The sequence below is a fragment of the Gymnogyps californianus genome, chromosome 9 (assembly GCF_018139145.2).
Source record: "Gymnogyps californianus isolate 813 chromosome 9, ASM1813914v2, whole genome shotgun sequence".
Taxonomy (NCBI): Eukaryota; Metazoa; Chordata; class Aves; order Accipitriformes; family Cathartidae; genus Gymnogyps; species Gymnogyps californianus.
The window spans coordinates 2051058-2068982 of record NC_059479.1 but is presented as its reverse complement, the minus strand read 5'-3'; the positions used below and the strand labels follow the sequence as shown (position 1 = coordinate 2068982).

The window sequence follows — 17925 nt, the reverse complement described above, 5'->3', positions numbered from 1 at the left end:
CACTTGGCACCTTTCATCTGATGTAGAGCTTGTTGTGTTACTAAGAAAAGCCTACTGTAAGAGGAGGGCCTTTCATGGTGACTGTAATACAAGGCCCTGCTTCCTCCTGTCGTGATATCTACCATGAAAACTCAGACTGGCGTGGCATTTTGCATAGGTATGCATATACAAAGGTGAGTTTGGGCAAAGAGGTTTTCATGTCGCCTTTCAGAGCTTCAGCTTTCCAGCAGGGCAATGAGTTGCAAAGCTTGTGGTGAGCTTATAGTGAATGAATCATGTATGGAGGACTGGGGAACAGGAAAAGTGAGCTGGCTGGGAGCAATGAAATCCTTGATTAATGCTGTATGTTTAGCATCCAAGAGGATTGCTGGGTGCTGTCTCTCAGCTTCAGCTAGATAAAGGCATCGACTTCTAGTTAATTTGATTTTTGCTTTAAAACTCATAGTTCTGGTGTGTGCCATTTGCTGACAATAGCCCTTTGTCAGACAGGGGAGAAGGAACGCTCAGCTGCACCTCAGCCAGAAAACCTGTGAATCCACTTTTACCACCATTGCTCCTTCCAGCTTAGCTTTACCAACACCTGAAAAATTACTTTTCCTCTCTCTGAATGCATAATTGGTTATTTATACACAAACCATAGAGCATTTACTTGGTATACCTGACCTAGAAAAAAAGATTAGTCAAGAACTATCCTACCAGATGTGAGTGTCAGTCAACATATGATCTCCATATAATTTATAAGGTATTAAATTACAAAATAATGAGTCTTTTCAGTTAGCATTTTGGCACATGATGATAGTATTACATTTTATGTGAGAATATCGACCACAGCTCTTGCCCCATAAAACTGCAAACAGAAATTTGTAAGCATTGGCACTAGTTTCGCTTAGAAAAAGACACCCATTATGCTCAGATTACAGTTAAGCTATGTACGTACAGCCTGGAGGTTGTCCAGTCACACGCAGTTCTTTTCCCCCCCCTTCTCTTTTAACATTTCCTTAAGAAGCCTAGACAGTGGTTTCTAGACTAGATTTTTTCTTTTTCTTCCGTTGGATTTAACTAGAGGAAGGTCTGCAGAGCACAGAGCAGAAGGTCTTCCAGGATTCTTGCAAATGAGATATTCCTCTGCTGTCAGCTCTGAGGTGCTGGGCCAAATTCTGCTCTCGTTCACCCCAGAGCGGCTGAGCAGCCACCGTGCATGAGAACAGCCCTGTCCCACGAAGCTCCCAAACCCCACGTAACTCAGGAATCTCATCTTTCTGCTTCTTGCTTGCAAGTGGAAAGAAGCAGCTTTAAGATTTACAGGCTGACAGTTATGTTGCCCATTGAGAGGAAGCTGGCATGTAAATAACTTTTTCATCTCTCTTTGTAAAACTGAAATAATAAGGGTTTTTGCCTCGGAGAAGAGCACTTACTCATGTACCGTATGTTTTTCTTGCAAATAGGAAGGCGGTTTTAAATGCACCCTCAGCTTTCTAGTGAATCCTTCCCACTCTCATTCCTTCTCTCTCCCATTCCTAAAAACGGAGCTCTTTGCTCATAAAGTACAATTTTTAACCACCAGTTAATGGTAGGGCAGTGGAACGGGGGTGCCCCACCTCTTTCACACAGCCTGGGACGTGTCAGAGCTGTTGATGGTGTCACAATCCCCTCCTCTTCACTTGACAGCACTGCAGGGTAAAGGACAGTTTGGTGCATACGGAAAACCCTGCCTGTATCAAAGCCTGTAAAATCCCTCTTGCCTCACTTTGCATTTTGATCTGAAGTTATGGAAACAGCTTCTCTGAAATATATACATTTTATGGCAAGTGTTGAAACAGGCTCATCAGCCAAAGGAAATATGAATTTTAAAAAGCCCTCTAAACAGTTCGGTTCAGGCCTGCACAGGAAGGAAAGGAGCATGGCACTGGCTTTTGCTTTGCATATGGTTAAATGGCAAATACTGTTGCTTCTTGAAACACAGCTCATTGCTTCTGTTTGAGGCAAACTTTTCCCAGCTGCTGACAAATTCACTGTAATTGACCGTGCCCCTGTCCTGCCACATCTACCTCATTCCTCCAACTAGTTTGAACGATCTGTCCTTGTTTTCACGTTTTGTTTCTGCTCCCAAGTGGTGTTGTCTGAGGGTTTAATATACAGCAAAAATCTCCCAAGCTGTCTTGTGTGCAAGTTTCTAGTAAATATAGCTGTAACTTAAAGCTGAGAGAGAATAGTTTGGCTGCTCTCATACTCTCTGCATATACTGAGTTGATCACATACTTTTCTGCAGTAAGAGCCAAAAGCCAGGGGCACTAGATAAGCGACAGTCATTTTAGGGCTAAAATAGAATGACCTCTGGGGTCTGTCTTAGCCTTGGTAAGCAACTGACTTTTTTATTCAAAGTGAATGTAGTGCTAAATAAATATTCCCTTCAAAGCATTAACATTTTTTGCAGCTGAATTCTTTTCACATTTTAAAAATCTCTGATTGCTTTAAGTAGTAGTCACATTTGATGTGTAGCTCTCAGTATCTCACGAGGCTTGATCTGAGAGACTTAAGATAAATATTTGAGTGGAAAACATCTGTTCAATTAATATTTTGTCTGTCTTTTTTTTGGCAACATAGTCCTAGAAAGTAGCTTTATGCTGTACTGTGGAAAATGTAGAGTACTGATCTAACAAGTCGTAACTTCATAGTTTTTCAAGTTAAATTGTTTTCCTCATTTACGTGTCTTACACTTAAGAATGGATTGGCCTGTTAAGGTCAGTATAGCTTCAAATATGAAACAATGGCTGGAGAAATGAACCATCTAGTAAAATGCAATGACATACAGATAGGTAACTTTCCATATATTTCTATAATCTATATCTATAAAAGGGAATGCAGGATATGTAATAAATTAATTGAAAAACAAGAAAACATTGCTGTAACTGACTAAGAGTGTGGCTAACTCGTTTTACTTACTCTTCTCTTGGAGTTACTTTGAGACCCTCTAGTTTAATTAGTTGACTGTATAGCAAAAACCAGCAAGCAATCACATACAAGATCTTCTCTTAATTGGATGCTCTGACACCGATTGTCTCTATCCAAACAAGCTCTTCAGTAAGGTCAGCACTCGGTGGTTCTTCAGCCCTTCAGCTGCCCTCAGTTGCCATAGAAGAGACTTGCCCTTGCCAGAACTCTGGGATTTCAGGCCCTTTCTTTCAGCTGACTTTAGAGCCTAGCCCTTACCAGAAAGAGTCACGTACAATCTCCCGGGACATAAAAGCCCAGGTGCAACAGAGCAGTAATGAGCTTTTTACTTCTCCCTCGAGGTGGCATTTAAAATAAATTAAAAGACAGCTTAATCTGACAGAAATGAAACTTATTTCAAAACTGCATTATTAATTATTCTTTTCTCTTAATATTTTTTCTCTTCTATCACCAAGCAACTGTTTTGCCTACTCTCAAAACAATTATTTACACTTCAAACCTCTCCATACAATAAATTCAGCATGCCTGTATCTAGTAAAACCAGGATGTATACTCTTGCAGTGAAATAAGGAAAAGCCAAAAGCTTTTATTATGCCTTTTTAAGCAAACATACATACTGTGTGAAGTTATTGAGTTACCATATGATGATGCGTCTCCAGAAGGCATGAAATATTGGCAGATATCTCTAAGAAAATTAGATTTTCTATTTCCCAACTGGTCCCATGTCAACTGCCGGGGGAAAAAATGCCAAATGTTGGCATCTTCTGATTAAAGAAGCTGTTCTGTTCCCTCCTTAGTTGGTGCATACGTTGTTACCTATCCATAATCTCCAAAGGGAGATCCATTGGGATTTTTATATTTCATATTCACCTGTTGCATCTGATGGGACCATCCCAGTGTAAGGATTTGTCTACCTATGTAGTTTTCCCCCAGCAACTTTTCTTCCTCAACACCATGTGTGAACCCACATATTCTGAAACAACTATTTCACACATGGTGCTAATCAAAAGTTAATGGGGGATAACTCCATGTGTAAACATCTTGCTAGAAATGTGATTCAGATGTTGGGTCTCCTCCATTTGTAATAGCCTGGTCACTTATTTCATCCTGTGGTGCTGGTAGCGCAGTCTTTGTTAGAGGTGTCTCAGTCTTGAAAAGAGAATCCATTTTTATCTGGGTTTTTATGTTGAAAGACTTCTGGAAGGATTCTGACGTAAAGTAATAGATGAACGGGTCAAAGCAGCAGTTCATTGTTGCAATGCACAACGTGATTGGGTACATTGTCCTCGCAAACCTCTCCAAGGAGCAATTTGCTATCGCTTGGGACCGCACAAGAGCATACAAGAAGAGTATGGAATTGTAAGGCACAAAGCACACGACAAAAATGGCCACGTGCACAATGATCATTTTCAATACTTTCTCCTTGTTTGTCCCAATCTGAGACAAGGTGGCAGGTTTCCGGAGAGTCCTGAGAACTAAAGAAGAGCATGTAAGGTTGAGTAGCAAAGGAATTATGAACCCTACCACTTCAATAAATATAGTGATCTTAGACAGATAGGTTTTCCAGATACGTTTGGAAAAACCTTCGAAACAGGTTGTGCTGGTGTTGGAAATGTTAGTTGTGGAGAACAATGAAGCTGAAATTCCACCGCTGAGGACCAGTATCCAAACACCAGCACAGACTATGGCAGAATTTCTCCTGGTCCTAATGGTGCGAGATCGGAATGGATAGACGATAGCAAGGAAGCGGTCAACACTAATGCAGGTGAGGAACAGCATGCTCCCGTAGATGTTAGTGAGAAATGCTGTACCAGAAATCTTGCACAGGCTATCTCCAAAAGGCCAATGCCTGTTGAAATTATAAAAAATTTTAAAAGGCAAAGTGAACACAAAAAGCAAATCTGAAACGGCCAGGTTTGTCATGAAAATGGCTGTTTCGCTTCGCATTTTCATCCGAAAGCAGAAAACAAAGAGGGAGGCGCAGTTAGTAATCAAACCAAGGATGAAGACCACGCTGTACACGGCTCCGTACAAGTTGTACTTAAAGGAATCATCTGTCAAACAGGTATGATTGTTGCTGTGGTTTCCCATGCCAAGTTTGTGACGTGCTTCCAAAGAACTTCAAAGTCTACTTCAGTGACATCCATAAAATAAGGCAGTGATCTCTTCTCTTCCTGAAGAAACACATTCCAGGAAGGTTGCTTGACACCTTGCTACCACGTCTCCGTCACGAATCCTTTCATCCTAAAGGAGAGAGAAATAGATGCCATCAGTCTTGCAACCTGCTATCATGTAAAGTGGCTGTGCAAGAGAACACGTACTCTGTCCTTTCCAAACGACTGGATGTGCGAACAAGACCAGTAATTAGTTTTCAAGGTAGTCTTTCTAAATTCCACTATTATTGGGATTTTTCAAAGTTGAACACAGTGGTTACTGTACTCAGCCTTTCCTTTCCTTCCCCCATCGCTCCCTCATCCTCCTATTGGAAGGAGAGTGATCGCTAATTCCAACTTTCCGCTTGGAAAAGTTTTTCTTTAAAATTTGAGATGGAATTGGCCCAGTGTGTTTGGAAAGAAATTAAATCATGGGCCCACGATATTGCCCAGGTATAGAATCAGTCTGAAATGTTCACCTAAACTTGTAACGTGAGGAGAAAGAAGCTGAAAGTTTTAGTGTTTGCTTTTAACTGTGCAGAAATGAAAGTTCTATGGTTTTTCAACCTCTTTTGATGCAAAAGTATTAAAAAACCCCAAACTTGTGTTAACAAAGTACTGCTTTGCCTTTTTTCTACTTGAAAATAGGAGCATCCTTACACATTTTTCAAAGTGAAAAACTGAAACGTTGTATTTCAGAAATGTTTTTCAAAAATACTTTCCAAAGTTATGCTTGCCACTTCTGGAAAATGTTGCACTTTTTTTTCCTTAATTTCTGCAAAAAATGGTATTACTTTCAAAAGGACTTTTTTTGCAAATGTAAAATGCTTTGCCAAAAGGACTCCTCTAAGCTGTACCGGCAGCTTCATTTCATTTCTACTCTTTGTCAAGGTTCAGAACCTGAAATTTGGGAAATCTCATAAACTACACTCTTGTAAGACTTTGTCCCAATTCAGCAAGCTTTAGAGAATTCTAGAGTTGAAGCAAGCATGCTGTTTGTTGCAAATAGGTGCTTTCTGAACTGTCTTGATGTTCTCTTATTGCTATTCTAAGTGTCGTTTTTAAGGCCTGTGAGGATAAGCAGTTGGAAAGTCTCCCTCATTGGAGCGAGGAGGGTTTGCGAGTTGGAACGTGGGCATGGCAGTTGGTACATCTTGGAAATGTGGAGCAAAGTTGGATAATCAAGGGAAGGACCTTTGCCTTGTAAACTACAGCAAACCAAATAAGAAACAAAGTTTGTAATCTTCTTGTAATATAAGAAACATCTTAGTAGCTACAACTAGGGAGTAATTTAGAGAGATGAAACCCTTGTGAAGAGTAGGATCCTTTCCAGAAAGTGATTGTCTGACTACGTAGTTTCAACAGCAAACATGTAACTGAGTCGTGTTAAAGGTTGAAATGGCAACATATAAACAAATAAACTGGGGAAGAAAGCATGGAATCAGGACAATTTGGGATGCAAACTGATTAAAATCAAATGTTTTCCATATGTTTTCCTACTGGAAAAGCTCATGCTGACAATTGCTCTTGCACGCAGGCTGTCAGTGAGTCAGCTGGTAAAATGTCAAGTGTTGAGAAAGATGTAATAGCCACAGCTTTGCCAGATGGAAGGTGCAAGTTCTGCCCTCACCTGGGAGTGCCTGGACAACTGCAGGCTTTACAAAAAACAACGTTGTGACCTGGAGAGCAGGCAGCACCTCGCCTTTGCACCTTATAGATTGGCTGGACATAAAGCAAAATAGCAGGAAGGGAGGATCCCCAGATCTCGCTTCTCAGAAAGATGACTTTCAAATGACTTGAACCTTTTGACATCCCAAAAGATGACTTGGAACTGTTAGGTCTTTCTTGTCGGGGAGAGTTCATGCTCTCTGCAGGCCGGGGCAGTGTCAGGACCGGGGCAGCGAAGTGGTGCTTTGTGCTGGCTTGCTGTTCTGCTGTGTTTGCTGTGCACGCCTTGAACTACCGGAATTCTCTGTGATTTTTGTAAATGGCTTTGGAACATGCTCTTCACCCAATTTAGTAAATTCTTCCTTTGGTTTATTTGCATTTTGAGTTACACATTTGCAATGATACCCGCATTAGCAAATGTTCAAACTAGAAGTAGATATGCCCTGATCTGATTGCTGTTGATTGAAAGGACGGAGGAGACCAATCCCACATTGGGGCTTTCTCTACAGCACGTGTAAGCAGGCACTTCATTATGCAAACTGTAGTGGGCTTTGGGGACAGACGGGCAGAGTAGGGAACAGGCTGTGTAGGGGAGCAAAATGTTCCTTGCACCCCTTTGTGCTTTTGCACTCATCTCAGTGTTTTTCCTACTAAATTCATGGCTAAATGAACTTTATTGTGAAAAGACCTAAAAAAGATACCAAACACTTGAACTTATGAAAAGGGTAGTAGTAAAATCTCAAAGGTGCTCTTTCTTTGAGTACGTGGTAATCTAAATAAGCGAAGGTCTCGCCTTGGAGTTGAAATGCCTTTAAGCAAGAACTTAGACTCAAAAGCGCACATGAGCTCCAACAGGAATAGCTGTGCCTCCTTAGCTTAGCCCTCAGCCTAATGCATTACATTCTTGGCTTGTAACTCCCTTTCAGCAAAGAAAGAGACTGCATGTTATCTCCATCAGCAGCAATTTTTGTTTATACTGAAACGTAACCTCCATAAGTAGATCCTTTTCTTCTGCAGTGTGTAAAAACCAGGTGTGCCAGACTCTCCTGGTCTAGGCTTCATGTCTGGGTCCTAACTGGGGAGGTTTGAGAGGGATTGGGTGTCCTTCGAAACCTTACATAGCCATGTGCCTGGGAGGTCGATGGAAACCCTACTTTCCAATCTGTGCACACAGTCCAGGATTTTGGCTGTTCCTCAAAACACAGCCTGATGCAGCAGGTTTGAAAGGCGGCTTTGAAAAGCTTACCTTTACTACTGACACAAGTGGTCGTTGCCAGCAGCCTGACCCAGATACTCGTTACACAGGAGAAAAGATGCTCGATCACTTGAGTCTTTTTTCCCTGCTCTGCATCAGACAGCCACAAGGTCAAATACCAGTTTTTCTGGCGTATAAGTCTATGGGAATTGCCTGCCAGCAATTGTCTAGCTAAGTTATGGTCTTTAAAATACAGGCCTGTGTTGTTTACCTATCTAATGCTGAGGTGTTTAAACAAGCTGACAAGTTGCTTTGAAACTCAGCCATGTGCTTTAAATTCTGCAGCACGAGTCTACAGATTTAGTTTTCTGAATGTAAAATTCACTTTCCTTCCTTTTCACTAAGGATTAAAGCAGTAGGATGCTCTTCATGTACACCACGTTCACCACTGCTGTTGCCTTGCTGGGGAAAAAAAAGGAGCAATACATTTTAAAATGCTGAGTTAAGTGAATATAAAGAAAACCAGTTTACCATTCTGTGTTTCAGGCAGGCCAAAACTTTAAATCCTGTATCTAAAATGGGGGGCAGTACATGAGGGGAGGAATGTACCTAGCTGTTGTCAGAAGTGGTACCATAACAGAATATACAGCCTGTTTAATGTAATAATATTGAGAATATTCTCTCTCGTAGCGGGGATGGTACAAGCAAACCTACAGCAGCTGTCGCTTACTCACGTAACCCTGTTATTCTCACAGTTATGAAGCGGGGTTCATCAGCATAGCTGACAGGGTTTGTTCCCATTTGCCTTTTATTGTAGAGATATCCGCCATCTTCCATGTACTGAAAATAAAGGAAAACCTCTACGTATTACTTCCTACGGTGCACGAGTATCCTGTTTACAATTCTTTTATTTCCTCCTCCTGGCACCCCAAGAAAACTTCGCAACAGCCAGCTTGCAGCTGAATTCAGATCAACCATTTGTTAGTACAGAAAATTACTGCAGGTAAAAAGCACACTTTAAAATCGGATTCTGTGATTCCATTAAGCCCATTCTTTCTGCTTCGTACATATCCCATTCTCCACAAGCCCATCAAATTGAGGTCAGAAAAAACAGTGTGAAGTTTGGGACTGACATTTTTGCATCTTCACATTTTCTTTTGCACATACGAGATGTAAGGTGAATGTAACTTTATCAGTCTGAACATGCAGGACATCCTCTGTGTGTTCATTTAAATAACTGAACACTGCAAAGCCTTTTCTTGTGAGGTCTGATACAGACCAAATGTGAAAACCTTTCAAATCTGAAGGATCTCTTTCTAGATTATCACTATGTGTACTCAGGTTATCTCTAAATCTTGTGAGACAAAGGTTTTATAGGTACAGAAGCCAAAAACTGACGGATCAAAGGGTGGGGATCCTGGTTGGGGTTTTTTTTTTGGGGGGGTGGGGGGGGCACTGTTCTCTGGGTTTTGTCCAGAAATGTCTCTAGGTTATGGCAGCACTTGTTGTGTTTTGATATAGTCTCAGACCCTGACCTTGGAAATAAATCAGTATTTTCTTTGGGCACAGCATGTGCTTTATGCCTTCTCTTGACAAGAACTACATTCATTAGAGGGTTTTCACTTCCCTGTTACTCACCCAGTTGGTACAATGATCGTATGATGTGTAACTCACTCCCACCACTCAGCCCAGGGTTATGGCTTCACAACCACAGACTCTATCATTTCTTCAGTTTCTTGGGTTTTATTTCTGTCCTTCATTTCACTTTAATTATGCAGAAGGCTCAAAAAAGGTTTTGTTGGGTTGGGGGGGGAGTTGCTTGGTTTTTTGGAAGATTTTTGCATAGATGATAATTCTGCATAAGGCTATAGGACTTGGATTCTTCCAGACTGGTATGAGTACTATAGGTAAGGTGCGATATGCTGCAACTGTTTGAATATGGGCTTAATAGATAAACAAGGAACAACTTCTACCTGAAAAAGTAAGCATTTCTGACAATTCTATGGCAGTGCTAATGAGCAATCGTAACACCACCAAACTATCATTTCTAAAGGCTTACAAACGTTCACTTGAAAACCACAAAATGTGAATTCAAAGAAAGCAAAGCAGCGATGGAAAACCCAACAAAACCGTCTCACCGCTGAGTTCCCCGCTGCTTTGCCACTCTTGCAGTACCTCAGTGCCTGCAATGGATTCTCCACTTACTAATACTTTCGCTTTTCAATAAAAGTTTCACTAGTTATTTTTGGTTGCAAAGAACTTTGAGAGCATTAACTGAAAGTAGTTATAAGAACAAACCTCCAGTTTGGGGGAATTTGGTAGCTGGCTTTTCCCTTTTTGAGGCGAACAGGGCAGTAACTGTGTTGCACAGCGATGCTGACTCCATTTTCCCAGTGCCAGCAGCGTGGGCTTACGGAAAGCTGTACCGGCAACAGCAGGCGTTGCTGGACCCGGCTGCTGCTGCAGGGAAATGGCTGGGGATGGGGAATGGCTTGGGACACCAAGTTTGGGGTTGGCTTTTAAACCGACCAGCTTGCCGAGTTGCTGTGAGCTCTCCATCCTCCCTAGAGCTTCTTGCAGTTTCACAGTAACCTTCGCCTATGTTTCTTCCCTGGTGTGGTAGGAGCAGGAGAAAGGGTGGGATTAGACAGTGGGAAACTAAGCAGCTGCCTGTAAACAAAGCACTATTGACTATATGAAGCGATGGAAAGTAGAAATGCTTTAATCTCTTTCATTTACTAATCCTAAGTGATGTATTTGAGAACAGTAGGAAAGAAATAGACAGAAGTGTGACTTTGAAGTCCAGCAAAGGTTTCTGTAGCTTCAAAGAGCCATTCTTCCCTGCGTTTTATCAGAGTGAATGCCTAGCCGGTATGCTGGGCAAAAGGGGGACGTTTTCTGATGATTAGCATAGAAGACAGGCAGGAAGGCTCTTATTCATGGCTTTGACACTTATTGTGCAAGGGTCTTCAATACCATCGGTACTTTCATTCCCCAGTATTTGCCATGGGTGTAATGTCTTCCGCACCTGGTGGGAAGGTGAAATTCCAATTTACTTGTGATCATTTCAGGTTTCACTGTCTACTTTTCAAATCCTCTTTGACAGAAGAAAAACAAAACGTGGGAGTCCTTGAGGCATTTCCCTTTGCTTAGCCGCCAAGAGTGATCCCGGGGACCCGCTGGGACGAGGTGGGAGCACACTGGCCACTCCTTTCCTCCCTGCCTGGGGTGGCTTTGGCTCTCCGGGAACCTCGCAGACCCTCCAAGTTCAACAGCTACTTTCTGTTGCCTGGAAGTCAGCGAACGAATTACAGCAGGACCCCAGTTTAATTCTTCTCCAAGGTGGAGCGGGGAAGTGGAAACCTGAGCCTATCAGACCCAATCCTAAAGGCGCTCTCCTTTTTTCTCCCCCCCCCCCCCCCCCCCCCCCCCCTTTTTTTTTAATTGGTCAGCACTGCCGTTGTCTCCTAACTGTCCTCAGAGACTTACAAAGCATTTCCTGCTCATGGTGACTTCTCTGTGCTGTATCTGTTTTGTATTGAGCTAATTAAAATGTTTCCTTCTGAAGAGAATAGTGAACTGACTTACCCCATATTCAGACACTGATCCTCAGGGCATGACTCTCTTTTTGTTTTCACTGAGAATGTCTCTCTCCATTTACATCACCCCTTTAACCCTTGACGTGCTTTGGCCTTCCCCATCCACTATGGCCTTCAGAGGCTCTGGTCCACAGCCCAGAAATGATGGAATTCACTCCAAACTTCCCAGCAAAGTTTGCATTATTTTACTCTTGTAAGAGGGACTTTTTTGCTTGCAAAGGAACCTCAATCTGATGATGGAGGACTGTAGGAATGCTGCTTTTTTTGACCCTCAGGTCTCTCATTAAGAGGAGATCGCTTTATAATAGCATTGCTAGATTCAATGGAAATCCCAATAAGATTTAGATGCAAAGAAAATAACGATGAACTGATGAAAAGCAGAGTTACACTGTTTGACCCAACACTTGAAGATTTACAGGTTGTTTTCACTCAGAAGTAGACACTGGTGATGGAGGTAGCTGTGTCTTTGATGTAGCCCTGTTTATTTACAAAGCGTGGTTAAGGGGAAAAAAAAAAAAAAAAAAGAGAGTCCTGTTTCCCTGAACCACTGGGGAATCCAACAACAGGACTCGGTTTATTTGCTTATGGTTCCAAAACGCTTTCCAGTCAGCGTCCTGCCCAAAAAGCTTCCTTTCTTTGCTTTCTCTGACACAATTTCCAGTGGTTCCTTGGTGATTGCTTGGCTTTTTGGCTCCTTGTTGCCTTTACTTGGCTCCTCGCGAGGCGCCTGCAGCCGCATGAAGCCCTCCTTTCACCCGAGCCTGGTTTGACCGCTCTCACCCAGGGCCGTGGCTCCGGGCTGGTTCCTCTGCAGTCTTTTTGCTGAAGCAGGAGAGCTGAACTTTCACCTCTGTTTATCCAAAAATTATAGGCTTTTTTTTTTTCCTTGCATACATTAGCACCAACAAGCTTCCATCCAGCTGCCAGCACCACAGCACAAACACCTATTTCAGCTTTTGCAAGCTAAACTGGGTGCAAGGAGGTGCAGCTGGTTTCCTTGCGGGTGCTGAGCACAGTCCTTCAGCAGGGCAGAAGGCAATCCGTACTCTGCTCCGGTGCTCAGGACCTTGAAGGATCTGTGCCTTGCATTTATTTACTGGAGGGAGTCGATAAAACAGGACTTTGTTCTCTCAAATTGTTTTATTCTGGGGGGAAAAGGGGAAGGTTTGAGAACTTTCTTCTGACAGCAGTATGGACTGGGTGGGTATCATCAGCCTTAGTTTCATTTGCTCCGGTGGTCTGGCCTCTGAGTGCTGGAGATGCACGGTTCCCTCCCGGAGCTGCTGGGCTCCCTGTTCGCCTTGGTGCATGTTTCTCAGCAAGAAATTTGGAGGCATGACTGGGGTTTTCATGTCATCTCCCTCACCTCCCCTCTGGGGAAAAACATTAAGGTCTTGAAAAATATTCAGTGGTGTATAATGAAAGGATGTGTGAGGAAGCACAGCACACAGCTATGCTGTTTTTCAGTAAGAACTACAGAGGGTAAATTTGCGCTAATGTGTTAAAACAAATAAGAAATGACTTCGCAGTGCAAAAATATCAAATCTCAGCCAGTGAGTGATGTTTCTGTAGTGAAGTTCCTTAGAAATCAGATTTCTAATAATGAGATGAGAGAAGAGGAATGACATTTTGACATTGTATAAGGGATGCTGCTTTTACTGCTAAATATGGTAATTTCCATTTACCATGTAAAAGCAAACGCATGCTGGGGTGAAAGATGGTGCATTATCTGCAGGTTCAAGAAATTAAAATGGGATTATTACTAGATGAAAATAAGAGCTTCTGCTGTGGCTGTCTATTTATAGGCGTAATAAGTACTCAAAATATCATGAGAACATGTTATGTACAGAGAAAGCACTCTGTTGCTAGCATGCACCTATGTCTCGGGGCTTAGGGACTGATGAATGTCCCTCAATTTCACTTGCCAAGATAAAGAGACTTTCCTTTTTCTACAAAACCAAACCAAACATTTACAAATAATTCAGAAAACTTTCCTTGCAGCTGGGGTCAGCTAAGGCTAGTTTGGCTCCAAAGCGCTGTGGATCTTTACCCCCTTTTATGGGACTGAACTGAGAAGATGGTGCATTAGAGGAAGTCTTGCAGAGCTGCTGTCAGTTTTCGTGAATAAAGAGCTCCTCTTTTCAAGGAGAGAATTTGCCTTTTGTGAAAGGTGGTGGCTCCCCTTCCCTGAGACTAAATCGGATCCTTATTTACGGAGGAGGAGCAACGTGTGAAGGAGCAGAGTGAGTCTCTGCACGCACACTTGACCTGGAAAGACCTGTTGAGGCTGGATGTGTGCTCCAGGAGCCCTCCTCACCCACCCCAGCCCGCGGACAGGACGGCTCACCAGTGTCTCATTTGTGATCCTGGAGCACTGCGTGGGCCATCAGGCTGGGACCACCACGTCATCCGTGTACACCTGGCCAGCAACACTCGGACATTGGTAAACAGAGCCCCGACACTCAAATATGCTTTAACCAGAGTTAGCTGCAGCCTGCACAGATGCATCACAAACGTTGGCGTAAATACATATGGCTGCAAGCGGCCATACTGTATGTGCCAAGGCAGTACCATGATAACTGAGTCCCAAATTGTTTTGCCACGTAGTGCTCTCCCCAGGGAGCAATCTTCTCTCACCCTCTGTTCCAGAAGTAACATACCCTCCTACAGTGCACCTTTTCCCCAGGATCCTGGCCCAAGGTTTGGGTAAAATTGCTGTAACTCCTGCTCTTGTGCTCCGGCCATGAGGTCACAGGCTGGAGGAGGGCAACCATCTTACAGCTGGGAGTGCATCCTCTCTCCGGCACAAGCTGCAGCGCTCAGGCACAGTGAATGTTTCCATCGCTGCTTCTCAGAAAACTGGGAGGCACAGGTTTTCACATTTTTTTTGTCTCATTACAATACTCTGAATGAAAGTGAATGGTAGTTGTGTTCAGGCATTAGTTCTGTTTGTCTGTCTGTGTATGAGCTGAGCTGAGCTCCTAACTCCAGAATTTGAAAGACACTGATTTTTATCAATTGACCTAACCCCAGTTAAGGAGGAGTCTCATTTTTAGTCTCAAAGGATTAAAGTGAAATGTATGCTCAGCCTCCCCCTCCCTTCCTCCCTCCCATGTTTTTCAGAACTTTCTTTTAAAATTCAGAGGCTCTGAAGCCCCTAAAATACCAAGGTTGGCTTCCTGCCTGTTTCATTTTAGCTTTCAGAATGCTAGTAAGGGAAAGAAGATGGAAAAGTGCTATGAGGGGGGAATATCCTTATCACCGACCTGTGAACTTTGCACCTCCCATCCTCTGGGTTTTACTGTTCTGTTCATATAGGGGAGCAATACAAAAACACACAATTGTCTCCTCTCAAACAAAGATTAAGGAGTGTCATTAAAAAACCCAAACTTTTCTCGCAAATTCTCCTGCAGTGGGCTTATGTTGTGTTAAATCCTATTTCTTCCAAACAGCTACATCTTTAGATTAAGTATGTTCATCATTCATTTCACTTCTGACACCAGTTTTTCTGTCTGCTTAGAGCTGTATTTGAATTTTTCTCATGGAATTTTGCCACTGAGCTTAAAAGGAGTAGATTTTAGCCATAAATGAAAGCCAAAGCGATAAATAAAATTTTTAAGTTTTGCAGTATAAAACATATAACTTATTTCCTAATTTTTAATATAGTTTGTAGGAACCAGATCTCACATTACATGAAGCTGAATGCTTGTATCATTGTAAGCTGAAAGTCTAAGTTTATGCCACATTTATATACAACCCTTTCTTAAGTTTATATTAAAGTGTCTTTTTGATACTGACTTCAAGTACAAAAAAAAAGCCCTAACCAAGGGATATTTTTCACAAATCTGAAACAAACAACAGGGACAGAAAAGTCCTTAACTTGTCATCCGCAGTGACACAATGAGAGTACAATGTGAATTATAACGATTTCCACTGCAACAGTTTGGAGGAGTAGCTCACATAGTAATTACTTTCCAAAAACTTAGAGATCATCTTTCTCACTTTAAACAGAAACATTCGCCTCTCCCATCCCAACCATAGCATAGCTCAAGTAAGAGGAATGAGATCTGCCTGTATAGAAAAAACATTGCTAATCTCCATTGAAATGTACAACTCGAGCCCATCCCCGGCTAGTTTTATCCCACAGATTTGTCTGAGCCTTCAGATTTCAGAAAACACTACAATCCTTTTTTCAGAGCTGACATTAAATCTGGATGCTTTGCTGTTGAGTTAGAAAGTGAGGAAATAGAAACTTACCACGGCAGAGCGGCCGGGGCTGAGATCATGCCTGCAGCTCGGCAGATTTCAGCCCGATTCCTCCCTGACAGCCCACATTTATCCTTTTTGTGTGCGTGTAACGCAAGCCGAGTTAGTCCCACACGGAAGATCTGCGCCCTCGCCTTTCTAAAAGTTTACCCGTTCATCTTTAAAATCTAAAGCGAGTGGCAGCTGTCTGCCTTCCTTTGTTCGGAGAGGAAACAAAACTGCTGAACGCTGCAGCCATCATGTCTTGGGAAACGGGACGCAAGAATGGGCCCAATGTCTGGGCAGGGTCTGTGGGCAGGGGGAACTCTTGGGGGTCTCGATAGGAAACGCTTTCCATTGGGCAGGGATGTATTATTAGTGCCTGAGCCCGCCCCGCGCCCGGGTCTCTGCTGGGTCCCTCTCGCGGGGCTGTATTCCCTTCCCGAGCGTTGCCCAGCCCAGGCAGCTCCCAGTTCAGAATTAGCAGCTTAAGGACAGCCCGACAATGGGTAACGCGGATTTCCTGAGCAATTAGCTGGCGGACACAGCCTGCGAGAGGGTGCCCGCGCCTCCGCGCCGGGGATGGTAATGAGCAGGGGCAAAGCTGTTTAAATCTCGGATTTTCCTTTGCACGGCTGTAATTGTTTTTCCTTCCAATTAAAAAAGTGAGGAGGAGAAGGGGGGAGCTGGGAATCGGGAAAGCATTGGGTAAGACTAGGAAGCTGCAAAGCAAAGCTGGCTGTAAAAATAAAATATCTTTCTCAACAGATTTGGAAAGGGGGTGGGTTTTAGGTTGGGGTTGGAGGTTTTGCTTTTAAAACTTCACAAAGGAGCTGACTAGAACAGTCTGGACTCTTGTCCCCCAGCAGTTTGCTCTGAAAGCCCTGGGTTCCTGCTGGAAAACCTGTAGGCTTTCAAATGTTTAGGGACATAATTACAAATACTCCAGGGAAGCGTGGCTGCTTTTGCCTGTGTAGCTCACCCTGAGAGCTGCTGCTGCCTTTCAGTGAATCTGACTTCCTGCAGAGCCACTAGCTAAAAGCTTTTTATTTTTATCTCTTACCTTTAATATCAGCCCTTCAGCTAGGGAAGAGGATCTTCTGGCAGCAGGAGTAATGCAGCGGACGGCTTATTTGCCTCAGCCTGTTTCTGCTGTGGAGCAGCTGGTGCCCTTTTATTTCTTTTTCAGCCCTCTCCAGTTCCATAGGTTTGAAATCCTGAGTCTGCTTTCAAAGCCCAGCCTCCCACCTAACGCGTCTCGCTCACATTGTGTTCGTCTCTCCTTTTCCTCCGCTCTTCTTGGCTGTTCCCACAGGCAGCCAAGGCCAGTAAACAACTCATTGTGAAGCTGGAACTAATGTTATTCCTTGGGCTGGTGGCTGATGCAGCGGTCTCTGACTCGCTTCTGCAGCATGCCCAGCTGCCACAGGCTTTTATCCAGTCGATGCAAATAACTTCCTGAGTATCTCATGTAACAGCCTAACTCCAGTCTGCAAAACCTCATCCTCTGAGGGCTCACGGTTTAATAAAACCTATGAAAACACGAGCGTGGATTTGGATTGAAAACGGTGAAGGTGCAGATGTTTCCTGCTCCTAATAGTCAAAGGTCCATTTTCCCATTTTTTAGCTGGTAAAGATGACAGACAATCTGGGTAAATTGTGAAGGGATGGCTAAAGACATCGGCCATCACTGTCACTCGTGTACAAACGTGGGGGTGAGTATGCGGGCTAGGGGAAGGCTCAAGATGCAAAATCCACCAGTATCACCACTAAACTCGCATACAGAAATCAGCTTTGGCCCTTCATGGCTTGTGGGCATTTTCAGGCTGGCTGCATGGAAATTCTGATCCCTCGGGTTTAATGCAACTGCTTTTCACACCCCGGGGCCCATTCTTATGCGGGTGTGAGTGCTCTCAGTGAGGAGGGATTAAACAACACCTCTGCATTTGAAATCGCCCTTTTTAGGGAAAGAAGTGTAGTTCGGATGGTTTGAAGCTGGGTGTACTGATACAGATTAGAATGAGCACACTGAAACCCTTTGCAGATTAACATCTTGTGTTTCAGCCTTCAAAACTACCAGTTACTGGGCAAACCCATTAGAGAGGAGACTGAT

General features: G+C 43.2%; 1 protein-coding gene across 2 annotated transcripts; it reads right to left on the bottom strand.

Moving 5' to 3' along the window:
- Positions 1–3515: 3515 nt before the first annotated feature.
- Positions 3516–16928, bottom strand: LPAR4 (lysophosphatidic acid receptor 4). 2 transcript variants are annotated; one of them, XM_050901547.1, is made up of 2 exons: positions 16876–16928; positions 3516–5196 (listed from the first exon to the last, which is right to left on the bottom strand). In XM_050901547.1, the coding sequence occupies exon 2, from the start codon at positions 5041–5043 to the stop codon at positions 3997–3999; it is 1047 nt and encodes a 348-aa protein (XP_050757504.1). In that variant the 5' UTR covers positions 5044–5196; positions 16876–16928; the 3' UTR covers positions 3516–3996. The 2 variants fall into 2 exon arrangements, with proteins under 2 accessions (XP_050757504.1, XP_050757503.1); XM_050901546.1 differs by lacking the exon at positions 16876–16928 and adding an exon at positions 15825–16004.
- Positions 16929–17925: the final 997 nt, after the last annotated feature.